Genomic DNA, 20,943 nt, shown 5'->3' with positions numbered 1-20,943 from the left:
ACCCAAACCATCACCTAGCTGGGGCCAGGGTTGACTTGGCTATTACTGAGTGGGTGGGGGAAATGGGGTCCGCCTGGGGTGCCGGGCAGGGGAAGTATACGTGGCTCAAGCAGGGAGCCCCGGGAAACCCCTCCCCACAGATCAGGCTCCTGCTCCAGACTTTTTCTTCGGATGATGTCTACGGAACTTCAAAGCCGTCAGTCTCTGCCGCCTGGGCCGCCGTCTGCTCCACATTACGCGCCCGCCCACCCTCTCCCCAGGCTGACATTCTTTGGACCGAGCGCTAGTTTCCCCCCTTGCAGCCTCCTCCGGGGGGCGGCTCCGGCTCCTCCTCCCTCTCCCCCATCCTCCTCCTTCCCCGACTCCAGAAACTCTGGCCCTGCCTGGACCGCTACTCTGCTCAGCCCTCCCAATGACCGGGCTGCCTCTGCACCCCCGCGCTCGGGAACTCAGAACAGAGCGCAGCCCAGCGCAGCGCACAATCTGACCGAGGCTAGCGCGCAGCGGCTTGCCGCCCAGCCGCCCAGGCGCCTCACACCTGCAGCTAGGGAGCCGCGCCTTACTCCCTAGAGTGAATAGGCGACTGCGAGGGTGGCCGTCCCCAGCTCTTGCCCGAGCCCCTCCAACTCCGAGCTCCGGGCTCTAGATTCTCTCTCCAGCCCCGCCCCGTCCCATCCCATTCCGTCTCCTCCCATCTCCGTGGTAACTTCGGGCGCCCTAGTAGTGCTGCGTTTGGGGAGAAGGGGAGCTGGTTGGCTATGGCTCGCCCTAGCCCCCGAGGGACCCCGTTCTTGCCCCTGCTCTGCTGCCTCCTGGGGCTGCTGACTCTCTGTCCTGGAGGGAAGCCCCAGTCAGTGCTAACAGACGACGAGATCGAGGAGTTTTTGCAAGGTTTCCTACAGGAGCTGGACCCCCAGCGGAAGGAGGAGGGAGAGGGAGAGGAGAAGGAAGTGGAGCAGGGGTTCCCTGAAACTACCCTGAGTCCCAAAAAAGGGAAAGCGGGAGGTAAGAAGCCAGCAGACACCAAGGTGGAAGGAAAAGAAGGTAAGTGGAAAGGTGGGGGGAGGGGGAGGATAAGGGGGAGGAGATGGCAGGCTGCCCCAGATGAGTCTACTGGGACTCGAGCCAGTGAAGGGAGACGGAATGGAGAACCGCTAGGCACCAGCCACGTGCCCTGGTGGGGTGAGGGGAGTAGAAAGGAGAGAGGGAGGAGCATGGGAGGCGTGGGGGAGCAAGGGACTCCGGGAAGTAGTAGGGTTTGAGCTACCCACCAAGTTATCTCAAATGGACTGATTTAATCAAGAGCTAGGTGGAACGGCCCCAAAACAGGTCGCGCCGGCATAGTTCTCAGCTTCTTTCCATTCGCTTTGGGGCGGGGGTCCTCTTTCGGGGAGAAAAAGTGTTCTCAGCCTCTTATTCCAATTGACTTACCTTATGGTCTTGGTCTAGTCAGTCTGATGTATTGACCACACCTCCTTGAACATACAACCTTCTCGTCTCTGATGATTCTCATCTTCTTTGGACTAGACATCCTGAAGAACCTTCTGTCTCTGTGTTCTGGGCTCTCCACACAGGTACTCTGTGCAAAGAGAGCTTTGAAGGGTTTCCGACCAACTCTTATTCTTCCTCACCTTCATCTTTGTGGAATACAAGTGTTATCTTTCGGATTCCGAGATCACACACACTTTTGGAGGGCTACTCCCTGCCTGGAGCCCGAGTAATCAGACACTTCCATTCCTCAGTCTTCAGTCCTCCCCCGTTACATGGATGGGCTGAAAGTTAACCTTTTTCACCCTCATCCCCACCCCCATTCACTTCCCAGGTCCGATTGCAACAGAATATTGTAAAACAAAACCTCCAAATCCTCCTTCTGGGAATGGAGTTCCCCCTTCCCCTAAACTAAATTAAGCACTTGGACCTCACCTTCTAGGAGCAAATGGTTGTGTTGGGGGTGGGGAATCATCATAAGGAGAAAGAAAGACAATTCTGGAGATGACTACTGGATTAAACAGTCTGGGCCACATCAAGATCATGAGATCATTTAGATCAGAGCTTCTTAAATTCTTTCCACTCTTGACTCCATTTAGTCAATGAAATTTTTACAAGACACTGGATATATAGATATATAAATAGGTAAACTAAATCAAGCATTTACTGTCAATAAATCATAAAGGCATTTATCTTACAACAATTCTTTGATATACATATGATTTTACCATTTATTAATGATAAAAGCAAATTTGCATACTAATGAGGCTGAAGTGCTTGTTTATATTTATATAAAGAATTAAATCAGGGAAATTTTTGATACTGTAAGATGTAGAGTATCTTCAATATTTTTCACAGTTGATTCATATTTTGATATTTCGCGACCCTCCTTACAGTTTCTGCAACCCCATATGAGATCTAGACTCACAGTTAAAGAAGCTTTGATCTAGGTAGCCTCTTCATTTCACTGATGAGAATTGTTAAAATCTGATATCATCCAAGTCATAAGTAGCAGACCTGCAGACCTGGGAATAACTTCTGTCTTTTGACTACACATAGCCAGTGTGCTTTTCCTAATATGATTCTGTCTAACTTTATCATTCTGAATTGACTGGGTCTGGAAATTCTAGAGCCAAGCTCTACTTTTCTGGTTTAGGATTGTTTAAGGTTAGCATGGTGTAATTGAAAGCCAACTGGTTTTCTAGTCAGAAGACCTGGATTTGAATACCAACTATGTCACCCTGGATCAACCATATAACCTTTTCTGAGTTTCATGTCCAAAGTCTATAAAATGAGGATACTTACACCATTCCTTACTCAGGATTATCATTAAAGAAAGTGCTTTGTAAACATTTAAGTGCCATATATATATGTGACTGATCAGCATCTATTCTTTCTCCCCCCTACAAATTTTATTCTCAAATTCCTTTTTTCTTATTTCCAGTCTTCCTCCACTCTTTCCTCCCTGCTGCCTACAAGAAACCCTAACCAGAGTGACAGAAGGGGCCTAGACATAGAAATGACATCACTTTTCCCACTTTATTTCAGTGATTGGAAGCATTTTAGAATGGAGAGGAATTTTAGGGGCCATTTACCACAGTCCTCTTAGTTTACATGTACAAAAGCTGAGATGCAGGAAGGTTAACTGGTCCCAAGTTATATACCTAGTTTCAAAGGTCTAATTTCTAGCCAGTATTTTTGGCTGTCCCTGTGAGGCTTTTCCAACTTTCTAAAATGTTCCATCTTTCCAGTCTCCTCTTATTCTCTCCTGGATTCACTCCCATCTGTAGAGGCTGGAGCAGGATCCCTAAGTTTTCATACCTCACTCAGGTTCCTACCCCACACTGCTTTTGGACACTTCTGTTTCACAGAGTCCAAAGGAAAATTTTCCTTTCCTAGGTCACTGTCTGGGTTTTTGGTTATTTTTCTTTAGTCTTTCAATATTAGAGTTCTGTCTCTCTCTCTCTCTCTCTCTCTCTCTCTCTCTCTCTCTCTCTCTCTCTCTCTCTCTCTCTCTCTCTCTCTCTCTGTCTTTCTCTCTCTCTCTCTCTTTCTCTTTTACTCTCTCTCTCTCTCTCTCTGAAATTCCTAGCAGTGCTTTCCTTATAAGTGGCTGAGCTCTCTCTGGGTCATTGTTTTCCTTTGGCCTTCCCTGGATCCTCGAAGGCAGTTCTCTCTCACTTTTATTATCTAGGAATTTTGTCCCAAGCAATCCCCTCTTCCTTCTCCCCCACTCTTCTCTGTTTCCCATCATAAGATTTTTGGTTTCTCCCATTACCCCTCTAGATTAACTGGTTAGTTTCTCTTCTCTGGACCCTTCCCCCACACTCTTCCTCTCCCTACTCTCTCCCCCCCACAATATGATCATTTCCTTGCAGTTTCTATCTGCCTGGCAGTGTCCAATTCATGTGACTATCTCAATCCAGCCAGTTGGAATTCACTTTACCAGCAGAAAGTCCAGAGACCAATAGCAGCTGTCTCAACATAGCACAGTCCTCATTCCTGTCCAACAAGCTTCTGGGCCTGGGCAGCTGATGGCATAAAGGATAGACCATTGTACCTAGACCTGAGTTCAAATCCAGCCTCAGATATTACTAGCTGTGTGACTCTGGACAAGTCACTTAACTCTGTTTGCCTTAGTTTTCTTAATTGTAAAATAATAGCTTCCACCTCCCAGGGTTGTTAAGGTCAAATGACGTTATCAATTATCTCAATTGAGATAATATTTCTAAAGCATTTAGCTCTGCCCAGCACTTGTAGGTGCTGTAAAAAACCTAGTTATTATCATATGGAGTAAGAGAAGTCTTCTTTATGCTTAATTGATTGTCTGGACCACTACTCCTTACCCAGTTCCCCTCTCCTTAGTGCGAAGTAATATAAAGAACGATGGACTAGGAAGTCAGGAGATTTGGATTCTAGTCCCTGTCCTGACTCCAACTAGCTGTGAAACTTTGGGAAATGCACTCCACCTTTCTAGGCCTCAGTTTCCTCATTTGTAAGTCAGAAAGGCTGGAATAAATAGCTTTTCCAGCTCTATTGTTCTTTGAAACCATGGTCCTGCTGCCAAATATTGAGCAACTCAGGAGTTGTCCACTCCAACTCTAGCTGGCTGTCACAAAGCTTCCTCAGACCCAGAAAGATGCTTGGCTGATCTTGGGCAAATCCTTTAACTTTTCTGGGCCTCAGTTTCCTCATCTGTAAAATGAAAAAGGTGGACAGCTGACCTCTGAGGTCTTTTCTAGCTATAAATCTACTTTAGAGATAATTTTGTTTAACCCTATAATTTTCAGGTGAGTAAACCAAGGCTGGGAAAGCTGAAATAACTTGTAACATAGCTGGCATTTGAACACACGTTCTCTAATTCTAAATCTGGGGCTCTTTCTTCCTTCATTCCTTCGTTGCTTCCTTCTTTCCTTCATCCTTTCTTTCCTCCCTTCCTTTTTCCCTCCCTCCCTCCTTTCCTTCCCTCCTTTCTTTCCTTTCTCCCTCCCCCTCCTGCTATCATAATCATTGCAGAATGTTGCTGTTACTATATACAATATTCTCCTGGTTCTGTTCACTTCACTCACAGGCTCTTTCTACTATACCATGCCCCTTTTTTAGACTCTCAGGATTCTCTGTCCTCTTGTTCTTGTTCACTTTTCCTATTGATTATAGATAATAGCAGAACCAGGATTAGTCTTCTTTTTTTTCCCTAAAATATCAGTACCAAATTTTCAGAAACACTTTTCATGACATTTACTACTCCTAGAAATAGCATCCAGCATGCCTAGAAATAGCACCATAGAAATAGTTATGGTGTCCTAAGCCAGAGTACTAGGAGGGGTTAAGGAAACAAGAGAGCCAGTGGTCTCTCTACTTTCTGAACCCATATGTCTCCCTTCTATAGTTTTTGGTTCTTAGGAGTCAGGGAATTATCCCCCCTGGTAATATAAGGTTACTAATGGGGTATTCTTTCTTCCATAGTGCCTCCTGAAAAGGCCAAAGACAAAGGAAAGAAAGGGAAGAAAGATAAAGGCCCCAAGCCCACAAAAAGACCTTTGGAGAATGCCCCAAAGCCTACTAAGAAGGGAAAGGAGAAGCCCCCGAAGGCAACTAAAAAGCCCAAGGAGAAACGACCTAAAGCAACTAAGAAACCTAAGGAGAAACGACCCAAGACCACCAAGAAGACCCCCATTGAGAAAACTCCTCCCATCCTATTACCCCTAGAGGACTTGGAGAGGCCTGTAGCCCCACCTCCGGTCCTGGAACTCTACCCAGATAAGGAAATAGAAAGAGGTCAGTGCCAGGCCCAGAATAGCCAACATGGGGTTGTGAGTCAGAGCTCTTTGTCCTCTCATTGAGGGCATGGATGAAGGTGAAAGCATGGTGAGGACACAGATGCGGACAAGGCTGGAACATAGAAAGGCAAGGGGAGTCAGCAATGTCTTAGGAGGAAATATTATTGATCCATACCACAACACATGAAGAATGGCCCCTTCTCCACCCCCACCAACTAATGTAGAACAGCAAATGTTGAGTTTGCTCTGTGCCAAGAAATCAGGCTGGGGATACTGAGACAAAAACCAAATTCTGTCTACCCTCAAGGAGATTATCATCTATTTACCTTATTGGAATCATTTCTTATCCTACTAAAGGAAGCTCCAGAGTCTAGGGTGAGCACTTATTTAGTGCCATGGTTCTAGATACCTCTCCTCTGCCCAACCCATGTATTCCTAGAGGCCTTTTGAACTTTGGGATCCATTTTATTTCTTATTTATTTTAAATAGTTTATTGATGTGGTTTTTCTTTTAACACCACTGTCAGTTCCCTCCCCCACAGATCGCTTCATTATAACAAAGAGGTTTGGGTTGTCATAAACAATACATTGACTGTGTCTAATGGTCATTCTATACCTGGAGTTTGCTCCCATGTACCAAGAGAAATTTGTTTCACTTATAAATATCTAAAGCCAAGATTGGTCACTATACTGATCAGAGTTCTGATATTTTTCAGTGATTTTTCTTCTTTTGCCTTATTGCAATCTTGTCTGAATTTTATTTTCTTGGTTTTTAAGCACAATTCTCCAAAGAACAAGCCATTTCCATGCTTGTAGTCCCACCTATAGTAGATAGACTGTAGTCAACAGTCTCTTACCCTTCCAGGTCTTGCCTCTGCCTAACTTGGTCCCATTCATTCCAGGCTCACAATCACTGTGTTGGTGGACTATCTTTCCACTCCAGTTGTCATGTATGAGACTGGCCCTAAATTCATGTCAGGAGCAGGATGAGCAAACAGTTCAAATCCTCAATACAGGACTTACATGTTACCTTAATGCCTTTGAGGGCCTTTTGTCCCCTCTTCTTCCTCAGAACTAGGACTGATCCCTGCTTTCAAAAATCAGGTCAGGAAAAAAATAAGGAATGAATGATCTGGACAGTTCATTGGAATCTAGTTATTCCTCCCTCTGATGAGTTCTTGAAAGTACTGCCTAGGGCAAGAGGCACAGCTTGGGATAAAGACATAGAATCGTGGAATTAATCAATCAGCCAATCAATAAATACACATTAATTGTTTAATATAAGCCTGGTACTGTACTAAGACTGGGAATATAAAGAAAAGCAAAATAGTGCCTAAATTTGAGAACTTTGTATTTTAGCAGGGGAGAGAAGACATTTCTATCTGCATACATACAATATACATGCACACAGGCACATGTACCCACATATATGTGTGTATATACACATAGCTAGATTCGAAGTAATCTTAAAGAGGGAGATAGCAGTCAGTGAAGGGACCAGAGAAAGTCTTTTGCAGAAATTAGTGCTCAAGGTCAGTGTTGAAGGAATCCAAGAATTCCATAAGGCAGAGATGAGAAGGAAGAACAGTACAACCACAGGAAAGGCATGGAAATGAGAAATTTAGGATCATGTGTAAAGATCAACTAGTAAGCCAATATGGGTTGGCTATAGAGAAATATGTTAAAAATCTTGGAGAGATAGGAAGGAACCATTTTGTAAAGAGTTTTAATGATGGATAATAATAAATTATACTTGATCCTAGAGGTAAAAATAGAAGCCATTGGGGATTGTTGAGTGAATAGAATAACATAGTCAGACCTGAGCTTTAGGAAACTTACTTCAGTAGATCTGTGGAGATTGTGTTGGAGGGAGGAGGTACAATACTTGATTTTTCAGCAATTTCAAGCTTCAGAACATTTTATGCCTACAAGAAACTATAGAAATCATTTAGTCCAGCTTTCTTATTTTGCACATAAGGAAATTGAGAATCTTGAGGAAAAGGTTGAATAATTTTCCCAAGCTTAAATGGCCAAGCTAGGATTTAAAACTGAGTCATTTGACTCCGAATCCAATGCCCGGAGCTACTTTGAATTAATAATCAAGCCAAGTCAAGTCAAGTCAAGAAGCATTTTTTAATAGCTTCCAATGTGCTAAAGAGCAGTTAGGTATCACTAAGAATAGAGTGCCAGATATGGGGACAGAAAGACCTGAGTTCAAATTTGACCTCAGACATTTACTAGATATGTGACACTGGACAAATCATTTAAACTTGTTTGCCTTGGTTACCTCTTCTTAAAATGAACTGAAAGTAGAAATGGCAAACTAATCCAGTACCTCTGCCAAGAAATCTACAAATGGAATGGAAATTGGGGTCTTGAAGAATCAGAGGTGACTGAAAATAACAAGACAATATCATGCACTAGGCATTGTGCTAAGCACTTGGAATACAAGCACAAGCATAAGCACAATATAGTTCTTGCCCTTAAGGAGCTCACATTCTGATGGGGGAGGGAAGACAACACATAAAAAAAAGAACTGAAAGGGAATGGGTGAGATGGTAAAGATCCAGCATGGACGGGGGAATGGTAGAGAAAGCTTTATGTAGAAGAGTCAGAAGTGCATTCTGGAAAGGACATGGTTTGCCTGGACATCCTTCATAAAATGGAATTTCTGAAAGGAACCAGCCAATCAGAGACAGAGGCTGCAGGTGGAAAGTAGCATCTTAGGACCATCCAGCAGCAGGGTGATATCCTGTATAGATATCTGAGCAGCCAAAAGGCCTCTCTGAAAGTGCAATGGACTCAAATCACTTGCCCATATGCTATCATCAGGATTCCTTTTGAATATGGTTGTTGTTGATGATGATGTTGAATATAGTATCTTTTAACTATTAAATTCTATGATTCTGTGATTAAGCAGGGAACTCTCAATGCTTACGTTTCAGGGAAAGTAATATAGCTTTTGATTCATGTTGGTTTGGGAGAAAGACAGGGAGCCCACTACTCTGACAAGAGAATAAAATAGGATTGCATCCTCTTGTATCTCTGGGTCCTTGTTGCAGGTGGGGCCATCTTCCCAGCCTGGGAGGATGAGGAAGGAATGCATACAGATCTGGAGAGGAGAGAGTTCCAGCCAGGTGAGCTTTGGCAAGACCAACTATAGATACCCTCAAGTCCTAGATTTTTTTATTTGTATGCTCAGCTAAAGCCCCGACTCCAAACCCAACTTCTGCCTAATCAGAGTTTCCCAGGCAGGGCTGTAACCAGTGTTTTCTCTCCAGAAGAGGAGGAGACAGAGCCACCCACCTTGGATTATAATGACCAGATCGAGAGGGAGGATTATGAGGACTGTAAGTAGAATTTCTGCCTTTGAAACGGAAGGAGGAACTACCCCCCAGTTTCAGCACTGGCCAGCGCCTAGAGTGCTTGAGTTGGACATAGAATGAATAGTCCCTGTGGGATTGGAAACATCTATTTAGCCATGGAATCACCTCATTTGATCTTCTCCCTGGTGTAACAAGTTGTGAAAGAGACCATTGTTCCCATTTCTATCCTCAGGCCTCCATTTGTAGCTTCATTCCTCTTTGCCTGAGTCTGTGCTTTCCAGACAGCCTCCATTCCTGGCAGGAATACTGCCTCCATCCCCACCCCCCAATTCTACTCCTTTCTCAGTTGAGTATGTACGACGGCAAAAGAAGCCCAAGCCCCCTCCAAGCAGAAAGAAGACTGAGAGACCTCGTCCAGAGCCCCCCAAGGAGGACCTGAAACCAGAACTTCCAGAGGAGAGACCAGGTAAGGAACCTGCTTCTTTTTTTTTTTTGGAGTTGGGGATGTGGGGACTAGAAGTAAGAAGAAGCAGTTAAGAATTGGGAGTATGCAAAGTGGTGAAAAGAATGAATGAGATGGAGGGAGAGACAGGATTAGAGATGGAAAGGGTCCAAAGGGAGGATTTTGGGAGGAACAAAAGCAATCACAGTAAGATGAAGCAAGCAAGGCATCAGAACAGAAGGGCATGGGTATTCAAAGCTAAACTATCCTTTTCTCCCCAACTTCCTATTCATAGACAGCTTTAAGCCCCCACCACCCCTCCCAATCCCCGATTATGGAGATGGCTACGTGATTCCAGATTATGATGACAGTAAGTATTCCCCCTGTGTTTCCATGTTGACCCTTTCCTCCCCATTTCTCACTCTCAGCTCTGCCCCCAGATTCTTATACCCTGGTTTGTGACTTCTCCTAAGTGAATGTGGGGTTATGAAATTATGATTTATTATCAGTAAATGTTGATTTATATACCTATATACCCAGGATCACAAAAATTACTTTGGTGTAAAGGAGTCATGAGTAGAAAAAATCTAAGTCCTATAATTCATCTACAATACTCGTTAGGCCTCTGGAAAGTGGGGAATCTATGTCTCACAAGTGTTAGGGTGGGAGGACCTGATAGAAGAACTAGAGATGCCCTGGGATTAACTCTGTATATGGACATTGAGAAACTGAGAGTGAAATTTAATAACAGCTGTGCCCCATGGTAAGGTGAAACTCGCACATCCCTTGGCTTCTGTGATTTAGTTCATTGCTGACTCCCTTCCCTCTTCTGTGACCCTGTCTCCTTTGCTGGTTTCCCTTCCTCTTTCTACTGCCCAATGGTAGGAATCCCAGTGACACCATGCTCAGTCCTTTTCTTTCTCTCTTTTTGACTTTTACAGTTAATTCTAATCTGGTGATTTTGGTCTGCATCTTGAGCTCTGATCTCTCACCTTGGCTCCAGTCTGGCATCTCTTACTGTCTCCAGGATGTTTGTACTCAGATGTCTCAATCTCCCTAAATTTAGCTTGTCCAAAACAGCACTTATATTCCATTCCTTTTCATTCTTTCTTCCCTTCCCTTTTTCTCACCCTCTTTTCTATTTCACCTTCTTCTTTTTTTCCTTCTCCACCCAGATATCCATAGTTTGTGTTAGTGATACTACCATTTTCCCATCTTTCTGACTCTTTCCTCAACTTTGGACTCACTCATTCTATTTTGGAGCCTCATCAAATGAGCCTTTAAAACATCAAGGAGCTTAAAGCTAGTCGTGTTCTGTTTGTTCACACATTTAAGTTTAGAGGGCCTGGCCAGTATCACCATCTGCCTTGTTACCTCCCACAGTGCTGGGCTCTAGAGGTGCTCTAAATATTTTGTAAATAAAATTAAGAAAGAAGGAGAGTTTTGAGGGAAAGGAGGGGAAGGAGTTGTGGAAGTCTGGGGAACAGTTGGTTCTTCTTTGCAGTGGACTATTATTTACGACCACCCAGGCCCCGGAAGCCAGACAATGAGTTGGAGACGGATGAGGAAAAAGAGCGACTGAGTAAGAAAATACAAGCCCCCATTTCCATATCCCCTTTCCTCAAACCCCATTACCCACTCCCTTCCCTGAGCCATTGAGGTTCAATGACTGACATAGCTCTGTCCCTCCCATCCATCTTCTCTTCTGAAGAAAAACCCAAGAAAGAAGGTGGTGGCCACAAGGAAGAGGAGCCAGATGAGAAGTGGACTGAGGAGAAGGGCAAAGACCGGAAAGGTGTGTGTATCTCTCTCTCTCTCTCTCTCTGTGTTTGTGTGTGTGTGTGTCTGTCTGTGTCTGTCTGTGTGTGTGTGTGTCTGTGGTGTCTGTATTTCATAAGGGGATGGGAAAAGGAGGACAGGGAGCTACCCCCAGCTCAGCTATGAAGAAATGGAGCTTCCTCCTAAGCCCATGCTTTCTAGACATTCCTCACTTTGCTCTCACCTATATTTTCCGTAGGGAAGCCCAAGAAACCCTGGGAAACAGAAGAGGAATGGAGTCCAGTGGAAAGAGAGAGTAAGTGACCAGGAGCTAGCCTGAGAATGGGCAGGTGGGCAAGGGCCCATGCTACATAGTGGACAAGAGTCTGGCTATCCAAGCTTGGGGGGGGGGGTCGTGCTGGCCCAAGGGCTTTCCTTTTCTGGGGAGCAGGAGGGCATCAGCTGGTCCTGGGGGATCTATCCCAGGAAAAGGTGGGTAAGGGAAGGGGTGGGAAGGGGAGAAGACTGCAGGATGAGGGGGCTGTGTTCCTTTTTAGAGTGCCCTCCAATTGGGATGGAGTCACACAGAATCGAAGACAACCAGATCCGGGCCTCCTCCATGCTGAGACATGGCCTCGGTGCCCAGCGTGGGAGGCTCAATATACAGGTGTAGTCCTTGGGCCCGGTTCCCATTTCCTGTCTGGCTGTCAGTGCTGCCCCCTTCTCACCGGGAGAATCTTCCTTGGGTCCCACACTCTTCCCACTGCTCCCCTCACCACTGACCCCTGCTCCCTGTTCCTATCCCCATCGGGGCGTGGGGGGTGCGGTCGCTCCCCATGCTCAGGCCATGCCCCTGGCTCACCGGACAGGCAGGCGCCAATGAGGATGACTACTACGACGGGGCCTGGTGTGCCGAAGATGACACCCAAGTTCAGTGGCTGGAGGTGGACACGAGAAGGAACACCAAATTCACCGGTGTCATCACTCAGGGCCGGGACTCCACCATCCAGTACGTGTCCGGACAGTCAAGGGGAAGGGGGGGAGTTCCCTGTGGATCCGGGGTGCACATGAGGAGTCTTGAATGTTTCTGACTCCAACCCCATCCTTCTCCCCATGATAAGAAGTAAGCCATGCTGGTCGATTTCCAGCCCTAGCCTCAGATTTCCCATCTGTTCACTGACCCTGATCCTGAGACTGAGTATCTATAAAGGACTGAAGTGCCTTCTTTAAGATGTAGCCACAGGGCAGAAGTGGGAAGGGGTATTATTTCTTCCTCTACCATAGGATAGAATGGAGAGCACTGGGTAAGGTAGAGCAGGGCTTCTTAAACTTTTTCCACTTATCACCCCTTTTCATCCAAGAAATTTTTATGTGACTCTAAGTATATAGGTATACTAAGTATACAAATCAAACATTTACTGATAACAGATCATAATTTCATACTCCACATTCTGTCACAAGGTCCTGCATGGGGTCACAGTTTAAAAAGCTTGGAGGCAGAAGATAAGTCAGTCAAGAAGTTAGTAGACCAATTAGACTCTAAAGAGTTTCTATAGACTTATAACTGAAAAGGGGTCTTGGAGATTGACTCATCTGAGCCTCTCTGTGCAAATGAAGAAACAGATGTTGAAAAATCAAATGTCTTACCCAAGATCACACAGCATGGAAGATCCAGAATTAGAACTCAGGTCCTCTGATTCTACAGGTACTCTTCCCACTACACCACTTGCCAGTTTTTGAATCTAGGCTTGGCTTAAGCCACAAAGGGGACCCAGGGAAGCCTGTAAAGGTTAAAGGAGAATCACCTCTCAGTGGAACTTGTTAGCCACACATTTTCTTCTGCTGTAAGGAACCAGAGAGAATGGAAGGCTCAGGTTGGGCTTAGGGGAAATCAAGTCCTTTGGAGACCCAAAAAGGGTGGACAGCTTCTAACTGCAAATCTGTCTGCTATTTACACAGCGACGATTTTGTCACCACCTTCTTCGTGGGTTTCAGCAATGACAGCCAGAACTGGGTGATGTACACCAATGGCTATGAGGAGATGGTGGGTGTTTCTGTGTTCTGAGATTTTTCCTCTCCCTGCCCCCATGCCACCTTCTCAAACCAAGTACCTGGGGTCCCCATGTCCCCTAATCCCATCTCCCCCTCCTTATAGCTGGGCTGTCACGTGGTGGTGGGAGAGCCAGGGCTGGTTATTGGGAAGGAGCATCACTAAGAGCCGGCTCTCTCCCCAGACCTTTCATGGGAATGTGGACAAGGACACTCCTGTGCTGAGTGAATTCCCAGAGCCTGTTGTGGCCCGTTTCATCCGCATCTACCCACTCACCTGGAATGGCAGCCTCTGTATGAGGCTGGAGGTACTGGGCTGTCCTCTGACTGGTGAGCATGGTCTCGGGGCAGCAGAACTCCATTAATCTTCAGGCCAGCAGATTCCTGTTGAGTAGTAGGCATTGAGGTTTTCAAAAGAAACTAATTTAGATGACTTCCAACCCTAAATATTCTATGGCTCAAATACCCACAATAAGATAACCGTTAGTTTGCAAAGTGAGGTACATACATTTTCATTTGGGTTCTGCTTGTAGGCATAGGAGTTACTGTTATGGGGATTTTATAGATAAAGGAGGTAGGTAAGTGGCTAAATGACATGTCTACAGTCAAGTCACATAGCTCATGTCAGAGGAGGGATTTAAACTGAGAAGTGGAGGGGATTCAGGGATAGTCTTCAACCAAGACCTTTTTCTCTCTGCAGCCATCCACAGTTACTACACTCACAATGAGGTCACGACCACAGACAACTTGGATTTCCGCCACCACAGTTACAAGGACATGAGGCAGGTGGGGATGTTTTACCTTCCCATATCCTGGCTGTCCCCATATGAGCATCCTTCCTCCCATCTCCAAAGCTTTTTGGGCCCCAGATTTTGTATCCTGACCCTGTTTTGTATCCGTGCCATGATGTCCGCTTTCCAACCCTTCTCTGGTGCAAATAGCCCTGAGCTCTGGGAGATCCCGATTACCAGCTGCTCAGGGGCCTAACGTATTAAATTAGACTCAGATTCAGGGGTCTAACATGTGGTTGGGGAAGCACTGATGTTTCCCTCCCAAGCCTTGGATTGGGGAAGCTTTGATGGGAATCAGGGAGAGATACTGCCAAGGACACTGATGTCCTAAGGGTTCTTCAGGTTAGCCTTGTGGGCATGGACATATGCCCTTTGCCCCCTTCTTTCCTTGGGGGTTGCTCTAGGAAATTCTGGTTCAATCTGGGATGCAAGAAACTATTTTAGGGGGCATGTAACATGGATATCACTGTTTGGTGTGTCTCCTAAGCCCTGAATAATGGGGACCACAGTTCAGGACAGGTGAACTCATCTGAAAGGGTACTTCTTAGTGGTAATCCCTGACCATCATCTACCTTTTTTGTTGCCTTAGGGAGGTGGCACTGGGAGTGTCCTCCATATGCTGGAAAGGGAGAGAGAGGGCTAAACCTGGTTACATTGGGTAGGCAGAGGTATGGCAGTGGTGTGATTCTTGTTCTTTCTTTCCTGCTCAGTTAATGAAGGTAGTGAATGAGGAATGCCCCACCATCACACGCACCTACAGCCTAGGCAAGAGCTCCAAGGGACTAAAGATCTATGCCATGGAGATATCTGACAACCCTGGGGAACACGAGCTGGGTGAGCACAGGGCTGGGTGGGGACCGGAGCCTTCCATCTATCCCTGGGAAGAAACCCTCAGCATCCACTGAATCAGACCATGAGTCCACATTGCCCTCTGGAGGCAACACTGGCAAGGGACAGATGCTGGTTCTGCCAGTCCTCTGGAGAGATCTCATTTTCTAGCAGTAAATGCAGTTCATATGCCCATCCTAAAGTCAGAATGTCTTAGAACGGGAAAGCTCCTCTGAAGCCACCGAGTCCAATCTGTATCTAAGGACCACCTGTGTATTTCTAACAGGTGCTCCTTTAGCCCCCCATGGATGACTCATTGCTTCTCTTGTAGATACCTGCAATTGTTAGGAAATTGTTAGGAAATGTGTCCTGATATGGGGCCAGAGCCCACTGTTCCGAGTTCTCCCTTTTGGAAACCTAGCAAAATAAACCTAAGCTCTCTTTGAGAAGAATGCCATATATCCTGTTATCCAAATCTTTTATTAAACATAACTCTCTCCAACCCACCCCCACTCCCATCCCCTTTCTTCAAAGCAATTGGAATTAAATAACTTGCCCAAGGTCACACAGCTAGTGTGTCTAGGCTAGATTTGAACTCAGATTCTTCTGACTCTAACCATTTAGCTTCCCACATATATTGTTTTTAATCCAGATCTGTAATTTCACTGGTTTACAGAAATACTAATGCATTAACTTCCTCTGGGAATATCCACCAACCTTTTCCCTACAAATTTTGGCCTTAACAAACCCCCTTTGCCCAACCTGGGGGATTTGTCTAGTCAGATGAATGATTTGAATTCAGATCTTCTTGGCTCATTTGTATATTCCTTCTCCCTCTCTCTCTCTGTCTTTTCTCTCTAGATAAGTTTCTCCAAACTGCACTAAGACTTTAGAGACATCTTGTATTCTTATTTATACATGTCTATGTATACATGTGCATATATTATATGTGCATATGTATCTATACACATGCATAACTTTTGTGATTTGCAAAGTCCTTTCTTCACCACAATCCTGTGAAGTAGGTGGTACAGCTATTATATTGATTTTAGATATGAGGAAATGGGCTCAGGGGAAGTGTCATATAGTTAGCAAATAACAGAACCAAGGGGCCTCTGACACCAAGGTTTCTTATTTATTTGTTTGTTTGTTTATTTATAATACACATTGCTTTATTATGAGAGAGAAAAATCAGAGCAAAAGGGAAAATCATGGGAGAGGGAAAAAAAAAGAAAAAAGAAGTGAACATGGAATGTGTTGCTTTACATTCAATCTCCAGAGTTCTTTTTCTGAATGCAGATGGCATTTTCTGTCCAAAATCTAGTGGGACTGCTTTGGATCACTAAACCACTGAGAACAACCAAGTCTTTCATAGTTGATTATAGCACATTCTTATTGTGTACTGGTTCTGCTTGTTTTGCTCAGCATCAGTTCATGTAAATCTTTACAGGCCTTTCTAGAATCAGCTTGTTCATCATTTTTTATAGAACAATAATATTCCATTACTTTTATATACCATATTTTATTCAGCCATTCCTGAATTGATGGGCATCTACTCATTTTCCAATTCTTTGCTACCACAGAAAGAGCTGCTGCAAACAGTTTTCCACATGTGGATCCTTTCCCCTTTTTTATTTTCTGAACTACGTGTTTTTTCTTTTACCAACAGCTTCACTCATTTTTTTTTTTCATATACCATAAATCACTCCAATAAGGGAAACCCTCTCTTCTAACATGTCCAAGTTAAGCTAAAATAAATGATGCCATGAACCCCTCTGATATAACATGTGGAATACTATTCCCAAGCCCTCTCCCTCTCTGGGTAGAAAAACGACTTATCCAGGATATTTTTCCTTACATCCTACTTCCTCTTAAAACAATACCCTACCTTTATAAAATACCTGATGATTTAAAAAGCATTCTTCCACACTTTTGGCTGGATCCTTACCATGAGCCTATCAGGAAGGCAGGGCAGAAATTATCATTCCTATTTTTTAGATGAAGAAACAGATTCAGAGAGTCTATGACTTGCTCAAGATCATACAAATGAGTGATAGACCCCAGGATTTGAACTCGGGTTTTTGGACTTTTTAATTTCACTTTTTTTCATTTGCTATTTTGTTATGCCATACTGCCTTTCAAGCCCTTTGGGCAAACTGGTGCTTCTGCTGACCATCTCCCCCTCTTCATGTCTATCACAGGGGAGCCTGAATTTCGCTATACGGCAGGTATCCATGGCAATGAGGTCCTAGGCCGGGAGTTACTGCTATTGCTAATGCAGTATATGTGCCGGGAATACAAGGATGGAAACCCCCGGATACGAAGTCTTGTGCATGACACTAGGATCCACCTGGTGCCCTCGCTCAACCCTGATGGTTATGAGATTGCTGCCCAGATGGTGAGTAAAGTTCGGGGGGATCAAGGGTTAAGCAATTTAGGGAGGTGGGGTAGGTAGGGGTATGTGTGTGAGAGAGAGAGACAGAGGGGAGGAGAGAAGGGGAAAGAGAAAAATCTGTTGCAAGAGTTAAGATAAGGGACAGAAGGACAGGGGAACAGAAATGCAAAGATTATAATCATTGACCAAGGATGGTTCCTTTCAGGGCTCTGAATTTGGAAACTGGGCATTGGGACTGTGGACTGAGGAGGGCTTTGACATTTCCGAGAACTTTCCGGACATAAACACAGTGCTGTGGGGTGCTGAGGAGAGGAAATGGGTCCCCCATCGGGTGCCCAACAACAATTTGCCCATCCCAGACCGCTACCTTGGAGCTGATGCCACGGTGAGCCTCACAGGGTAGTTCTCAGGACCTCCTTCAGAGCAGAACAGAGCCAGGGATGCGGCGGCAAGCAGTTCTTCCCTCATCTTCATCTGAGGTTCCCTGGTGCAAAGTTTCTGGTCCCGTTTGTCAGTGGGGTTACTGAGAGACTGCCCCCTTTAGTTTTTGTGGGGACCAAAGGGAACAAGTCAGACATCAAAAGGGGAGTGTTTCCACGCCCCACTAGGTTACACTGGCTAGTGGCGAGCTCTCCTGTGGACCGTTTCTGTACCACTCAAGCACTGTTTTCCCTTGCCCCCTCCCCCACAGATAGCCGTAGAGGTCCGTGCCATCATCGCTTGGATGGAGAAAAACCCCTTTGTCTTGGGCGCTAACCTGAATGGGGGTGAACGGCTGGTGTCCTACCCCTATGACAAAGCTCGGACCCCCAGTCAGGAGCAGCTGAGGGCAGCAGCTATGGCAGCCGCCCGTGGGGAGGAGGAGGACGAAGCGTCCGACATTCAGGAGACACCAGACCATGCCATCTTCCGCTGGCTTGCCATTGCCTATTCCTCAGCCCACCTCACCATGACCGAAAACTACCGTGGAGGCTGCCAAGCACAGGACTACACAAATGGCGTGGGCATTGTCAATGGTGCCAAGTGGAATCCAAGAGCAGGAAGTGAGTGAGGAATCTGTAGGAGGAAAAGGGAGCAGGACATGGTTGAGAAAGAAAGGAACTATCCTGTGGCCTCCATCCACCATTCTAAGCTCAACATCCTACAACTAGATAGCTCCTGGGGCTGAGTCAGCACGTGATGGGATGAGGCCCATTTTGGTCCTCTAGAACATTTCACATTAAATGTTTGGGTAAATCTCAGTGACAGAGAGCTAAGAGGTGCTGGGTATGAGGACGTTACCCCTACATTTTCTTTACAACTTTGTCACTGTCTCAAAGCCAGCTTTAAACTACATAGGACAGGCAAGTTCTATGGCTACATTAGGAATTCCTCTCTAGGCTTTTTTCCTATTTTTGGAGGTGAGTTAGAGGGCTATTCTTTTCCCCAACAATCCTATGTCTCTCCAAAGGGATCTACTTTTCCAAAGCCATTCTAGATGGGGCAGGGTCTTCCAGGAGTACCCAATTCACATCAAAGTTCCTGGACTCGCTACGACAAAGTAGCTGCTGTCCTTGACTCCAAGGCCAATGTGAAAAAATCATTTCTTGTCAGGGGTGCACAGTTCACTGGCCACCTCCGCCTGACATGACTAGAAGTCCGTGCACACAAGTAGCATCAGTAGTGGGCGGGCAGGGGGTGCCGGAGCCAGAACTCAGGCTGTGACCTGAAACAGGGCCACTGGGAAGTCACCAGTCTCTTTGTCTCCCAACCCCCAGGTATGAATGATTTTAGTTACTTACACACCAACTGTCTGGAACTTGCTATCTATTTGGGATGTGACAAGTTCCCACATCAGAGTGAGCTGCCCCGAGAATGGGAGAACAACAAGGAAGCGCTGCTCACCTTCATGGAGCAGGTGGGATAGAGGAGTGGGCCTCCCAAGGAGAAGAGTGGGGAGTGGAGGAGAACACACGATGGGGAGAAGTCCTGGGAGAAAGCTCTGGGTGGGAGGTTCTGGGCTCTGGAGAACTGGGTCATCAAGGCAGTGCACAGGCCCTGAGGCTTAAGCAAAAGGAATGGTGGACCCCGGGAAGTCACAGCAATTTCAGGGTCGAGCCTAAGGCTGCCTCCTTCCCACAGGTGCACCGAGGCATTAAAGGGGTCGTGACAGATGAACAGGGCATCCCCATTGCCAATGCCACCATCTCCGTGAGCGGCATTAACCATGGTGTCAAAACAGGTATGTGGAGCCTGGGATGCCCTTTCTGCCTGTCCCTGTGGCCTACCCCCTCCTGGCTGACTTTCTCAGAGAGAGCTCTTACCCATCTCCGAGTCCTCACCAACAAGGAGAAAGTGACCACTTCTGCACTCTCCAGATCTGAGGTGTTCTTTTTCAATTCTACCCAAACAGGGATGGGAGGACCTCACTAACCCATAAACCTGGTCCAGTGAAGTTACCGATTCTCTCGATACTGTAGCCAGAAGGGGCTCCGATTCTGGGGCCTCCCTGCCCAGGGGAGGTAGAACGCCACGACTTTGCTCACTCATTTCTGTGTCCCTCTCTGTAGCTGCTGGCGGCGATTACTGGCGCATCCTTAACCCAGGCGAATACCGAGTGACGGCCCGGGCGGAAGACTACACTCCCAGCGCCAAGACCTGCAACGTGGACTATGACATCGGCGCCACTCAGTGCAACTTCATTCTGGCCCGTTCCAACTGGAAGCGCATCAGGGAGATCTTAGCAATGAATGGCAACAGGCCTATTCCCCACATCGATCCTTCTCGACCCATGACCCCCCGGGAGCGCTTCCTGCAGCGCCGTCGAATGCTGCACCGCATCAAGATGCGCGAGCAGATGCGCCTCCGCCGCCTCAACGCCACAGCCAGTCCCTCACCCAGCCCCACGGCCAGCTGGTCATCTGCCTACCCCATGGCCCAGAGCACCACCCTGGAGCCCTGGAGCCTCCGACCTCCCACTGCCCCTACCTGGGAGATAGAGACAGAGACTGAGACCTACACAGAGGTGGTGACTGAACTGGCCACAGAGTTAGAACCAGAGCTGGAGCCAGAGGAAGAAGAGCTGGCCACGGGCACAGCCTTCCCCTTCACCACAGCCGAGACCTACACTGTGAACTTTGGGGACTTCTGAGGGCCTGGCTTCTACCACTGCCCCTACCCACTGCAGCACACCCACTGACCCAGAGCCGGCTGCCACAGCCAGCTCAGCAGCCTCCAGAGAGCAGAAGGCAGAGCCCCTGTCCACACCCTGCTGGGAGTCACCCAGATTTTCTCCTAGCAGCCTTTCTCCAGGGTGCTGGCTCTCCCCATTTTTAGGCTGAAAAGAATGTGAATCTACCAAGCACCAGAGATGATGGGTAAGGGGGCCACAGGTCTGCCAGTTGCCCTGGCGGTAATCTGGCCTCCATTCCAGTCTTAGCTGTAGAATATGGACTCCTGGGGTGAGGAGAGATGGGATCAGAGCAAGCAGAGGCAGTAGAATGGAGCTACCTCCCTGTCCCCTTTACCATCCTGCTATTCCAATAAAATAAGCTCTGATGACAAACCTCTCCTTATCTTTGTTCCTGGCCCAGAGAAGGAATTGGGAA

At 46.4% G+C, this 20,943-nt stretch overlaps 1 protein-coding gene across 2 annotated transcripts; it reads left to right on the top strand.

Moving 5' to 3' along the window:
* Window positions 1-418: 418 nt before the first annotated feature.
* AEBP1 (AE binding protein 1) lies at window positions 419-20,900 on the top strand. 2 transcript variants are annotated; one of them, XM_051976467.1, is made up of 21 exons: window positions 419-1,044; window positions 5,455-5,766; window positions 8,830-8,904; window positions 9,052-9,117; window positions 9,440-9,559; window positions 9,831-9,905; window positions 11,040-11,117; window positions 11,247-11,330; window positions 11,553-11,609; window positions 11,851-11,960; window positions 12,163-12,302; window positions 13,253-13,337; window positions 13,528-13,672; window positions 14,043-14,128; window positions 14,844-14,967; window positions 17,163-17,359; window positions 17,562-17,741; window positions 18,048-18,399; window positions 19,114-19,253; window positions 19,478-19,577; window positions 19,906-20,900. In XM_051976467.1, the coding sequence occupies exons 1-21, from the start codon at window positions 759-761 to the stop codon at window positions 20,484-20,486; spliced, it is 3,393 nt and encodes a 1,130-aa protein (XP_051832427.1). In that variant the 5' UTR covers window positions 419-758; the 3' UTR covers window positions 20,487-20,900. The 2 variants fall into 2 exon arrangements, with proteins under 2 accessions (XP_051832427.1, XP_051832425.1); XM_051976465.1 differs by having other exon boundaries at window positions 420-1,044; window positions 9,049-9,117.
* The last annotated feature ends 43 nt before the right edge of the window (window positions 20,901-20,943 follow it).

Source organism: Antechinus flavipes, chromosome 2 (assembly GCF_016432865.1).
Source record: "Antechinus flavipes isolate AdamAnt ecotype Samford, QLD, Australia chromosome 2, AdamAnt_v2, whole genome shotgun sequence".
NCBI lineage: Eukaryota > Metazoa > Chordata > Mammalia > Dasyuromorphia > Dasyuridae > Antechinus > Antechinus flavipes.
This window is presented reverse-complemented; position numbering and strand designations above follow the sequence as displayed.

What these genes read in the sequence shown, in the direction of transcription:
- AEBP1 (XM_051976465.1), top strand. Translation starts at nt 759, where the DNA reads ATGGCTCGCCCTAGCCCCCGAGGGACCCCGTTCTTGCCCCTGCTCTGC. An exon ending in GTGGGAGGCTCAATATACAG is followed by an intron (nt 11,961 to 12,162) that starts GTGTAGTCCTTG and finishes CTCACCGGACAG; the next exon opens with GCAGGCGCCAATGAGGATGA. An exon ending in TGCTCACCTTCATGGAGCAG is followed by an intron (nt 19,254 to 19,477) that starts GTGGGATAGAGG and finishes TCCTTCCCACAG; the next exon opens with GTGCACCGAGGCATTAAAGG.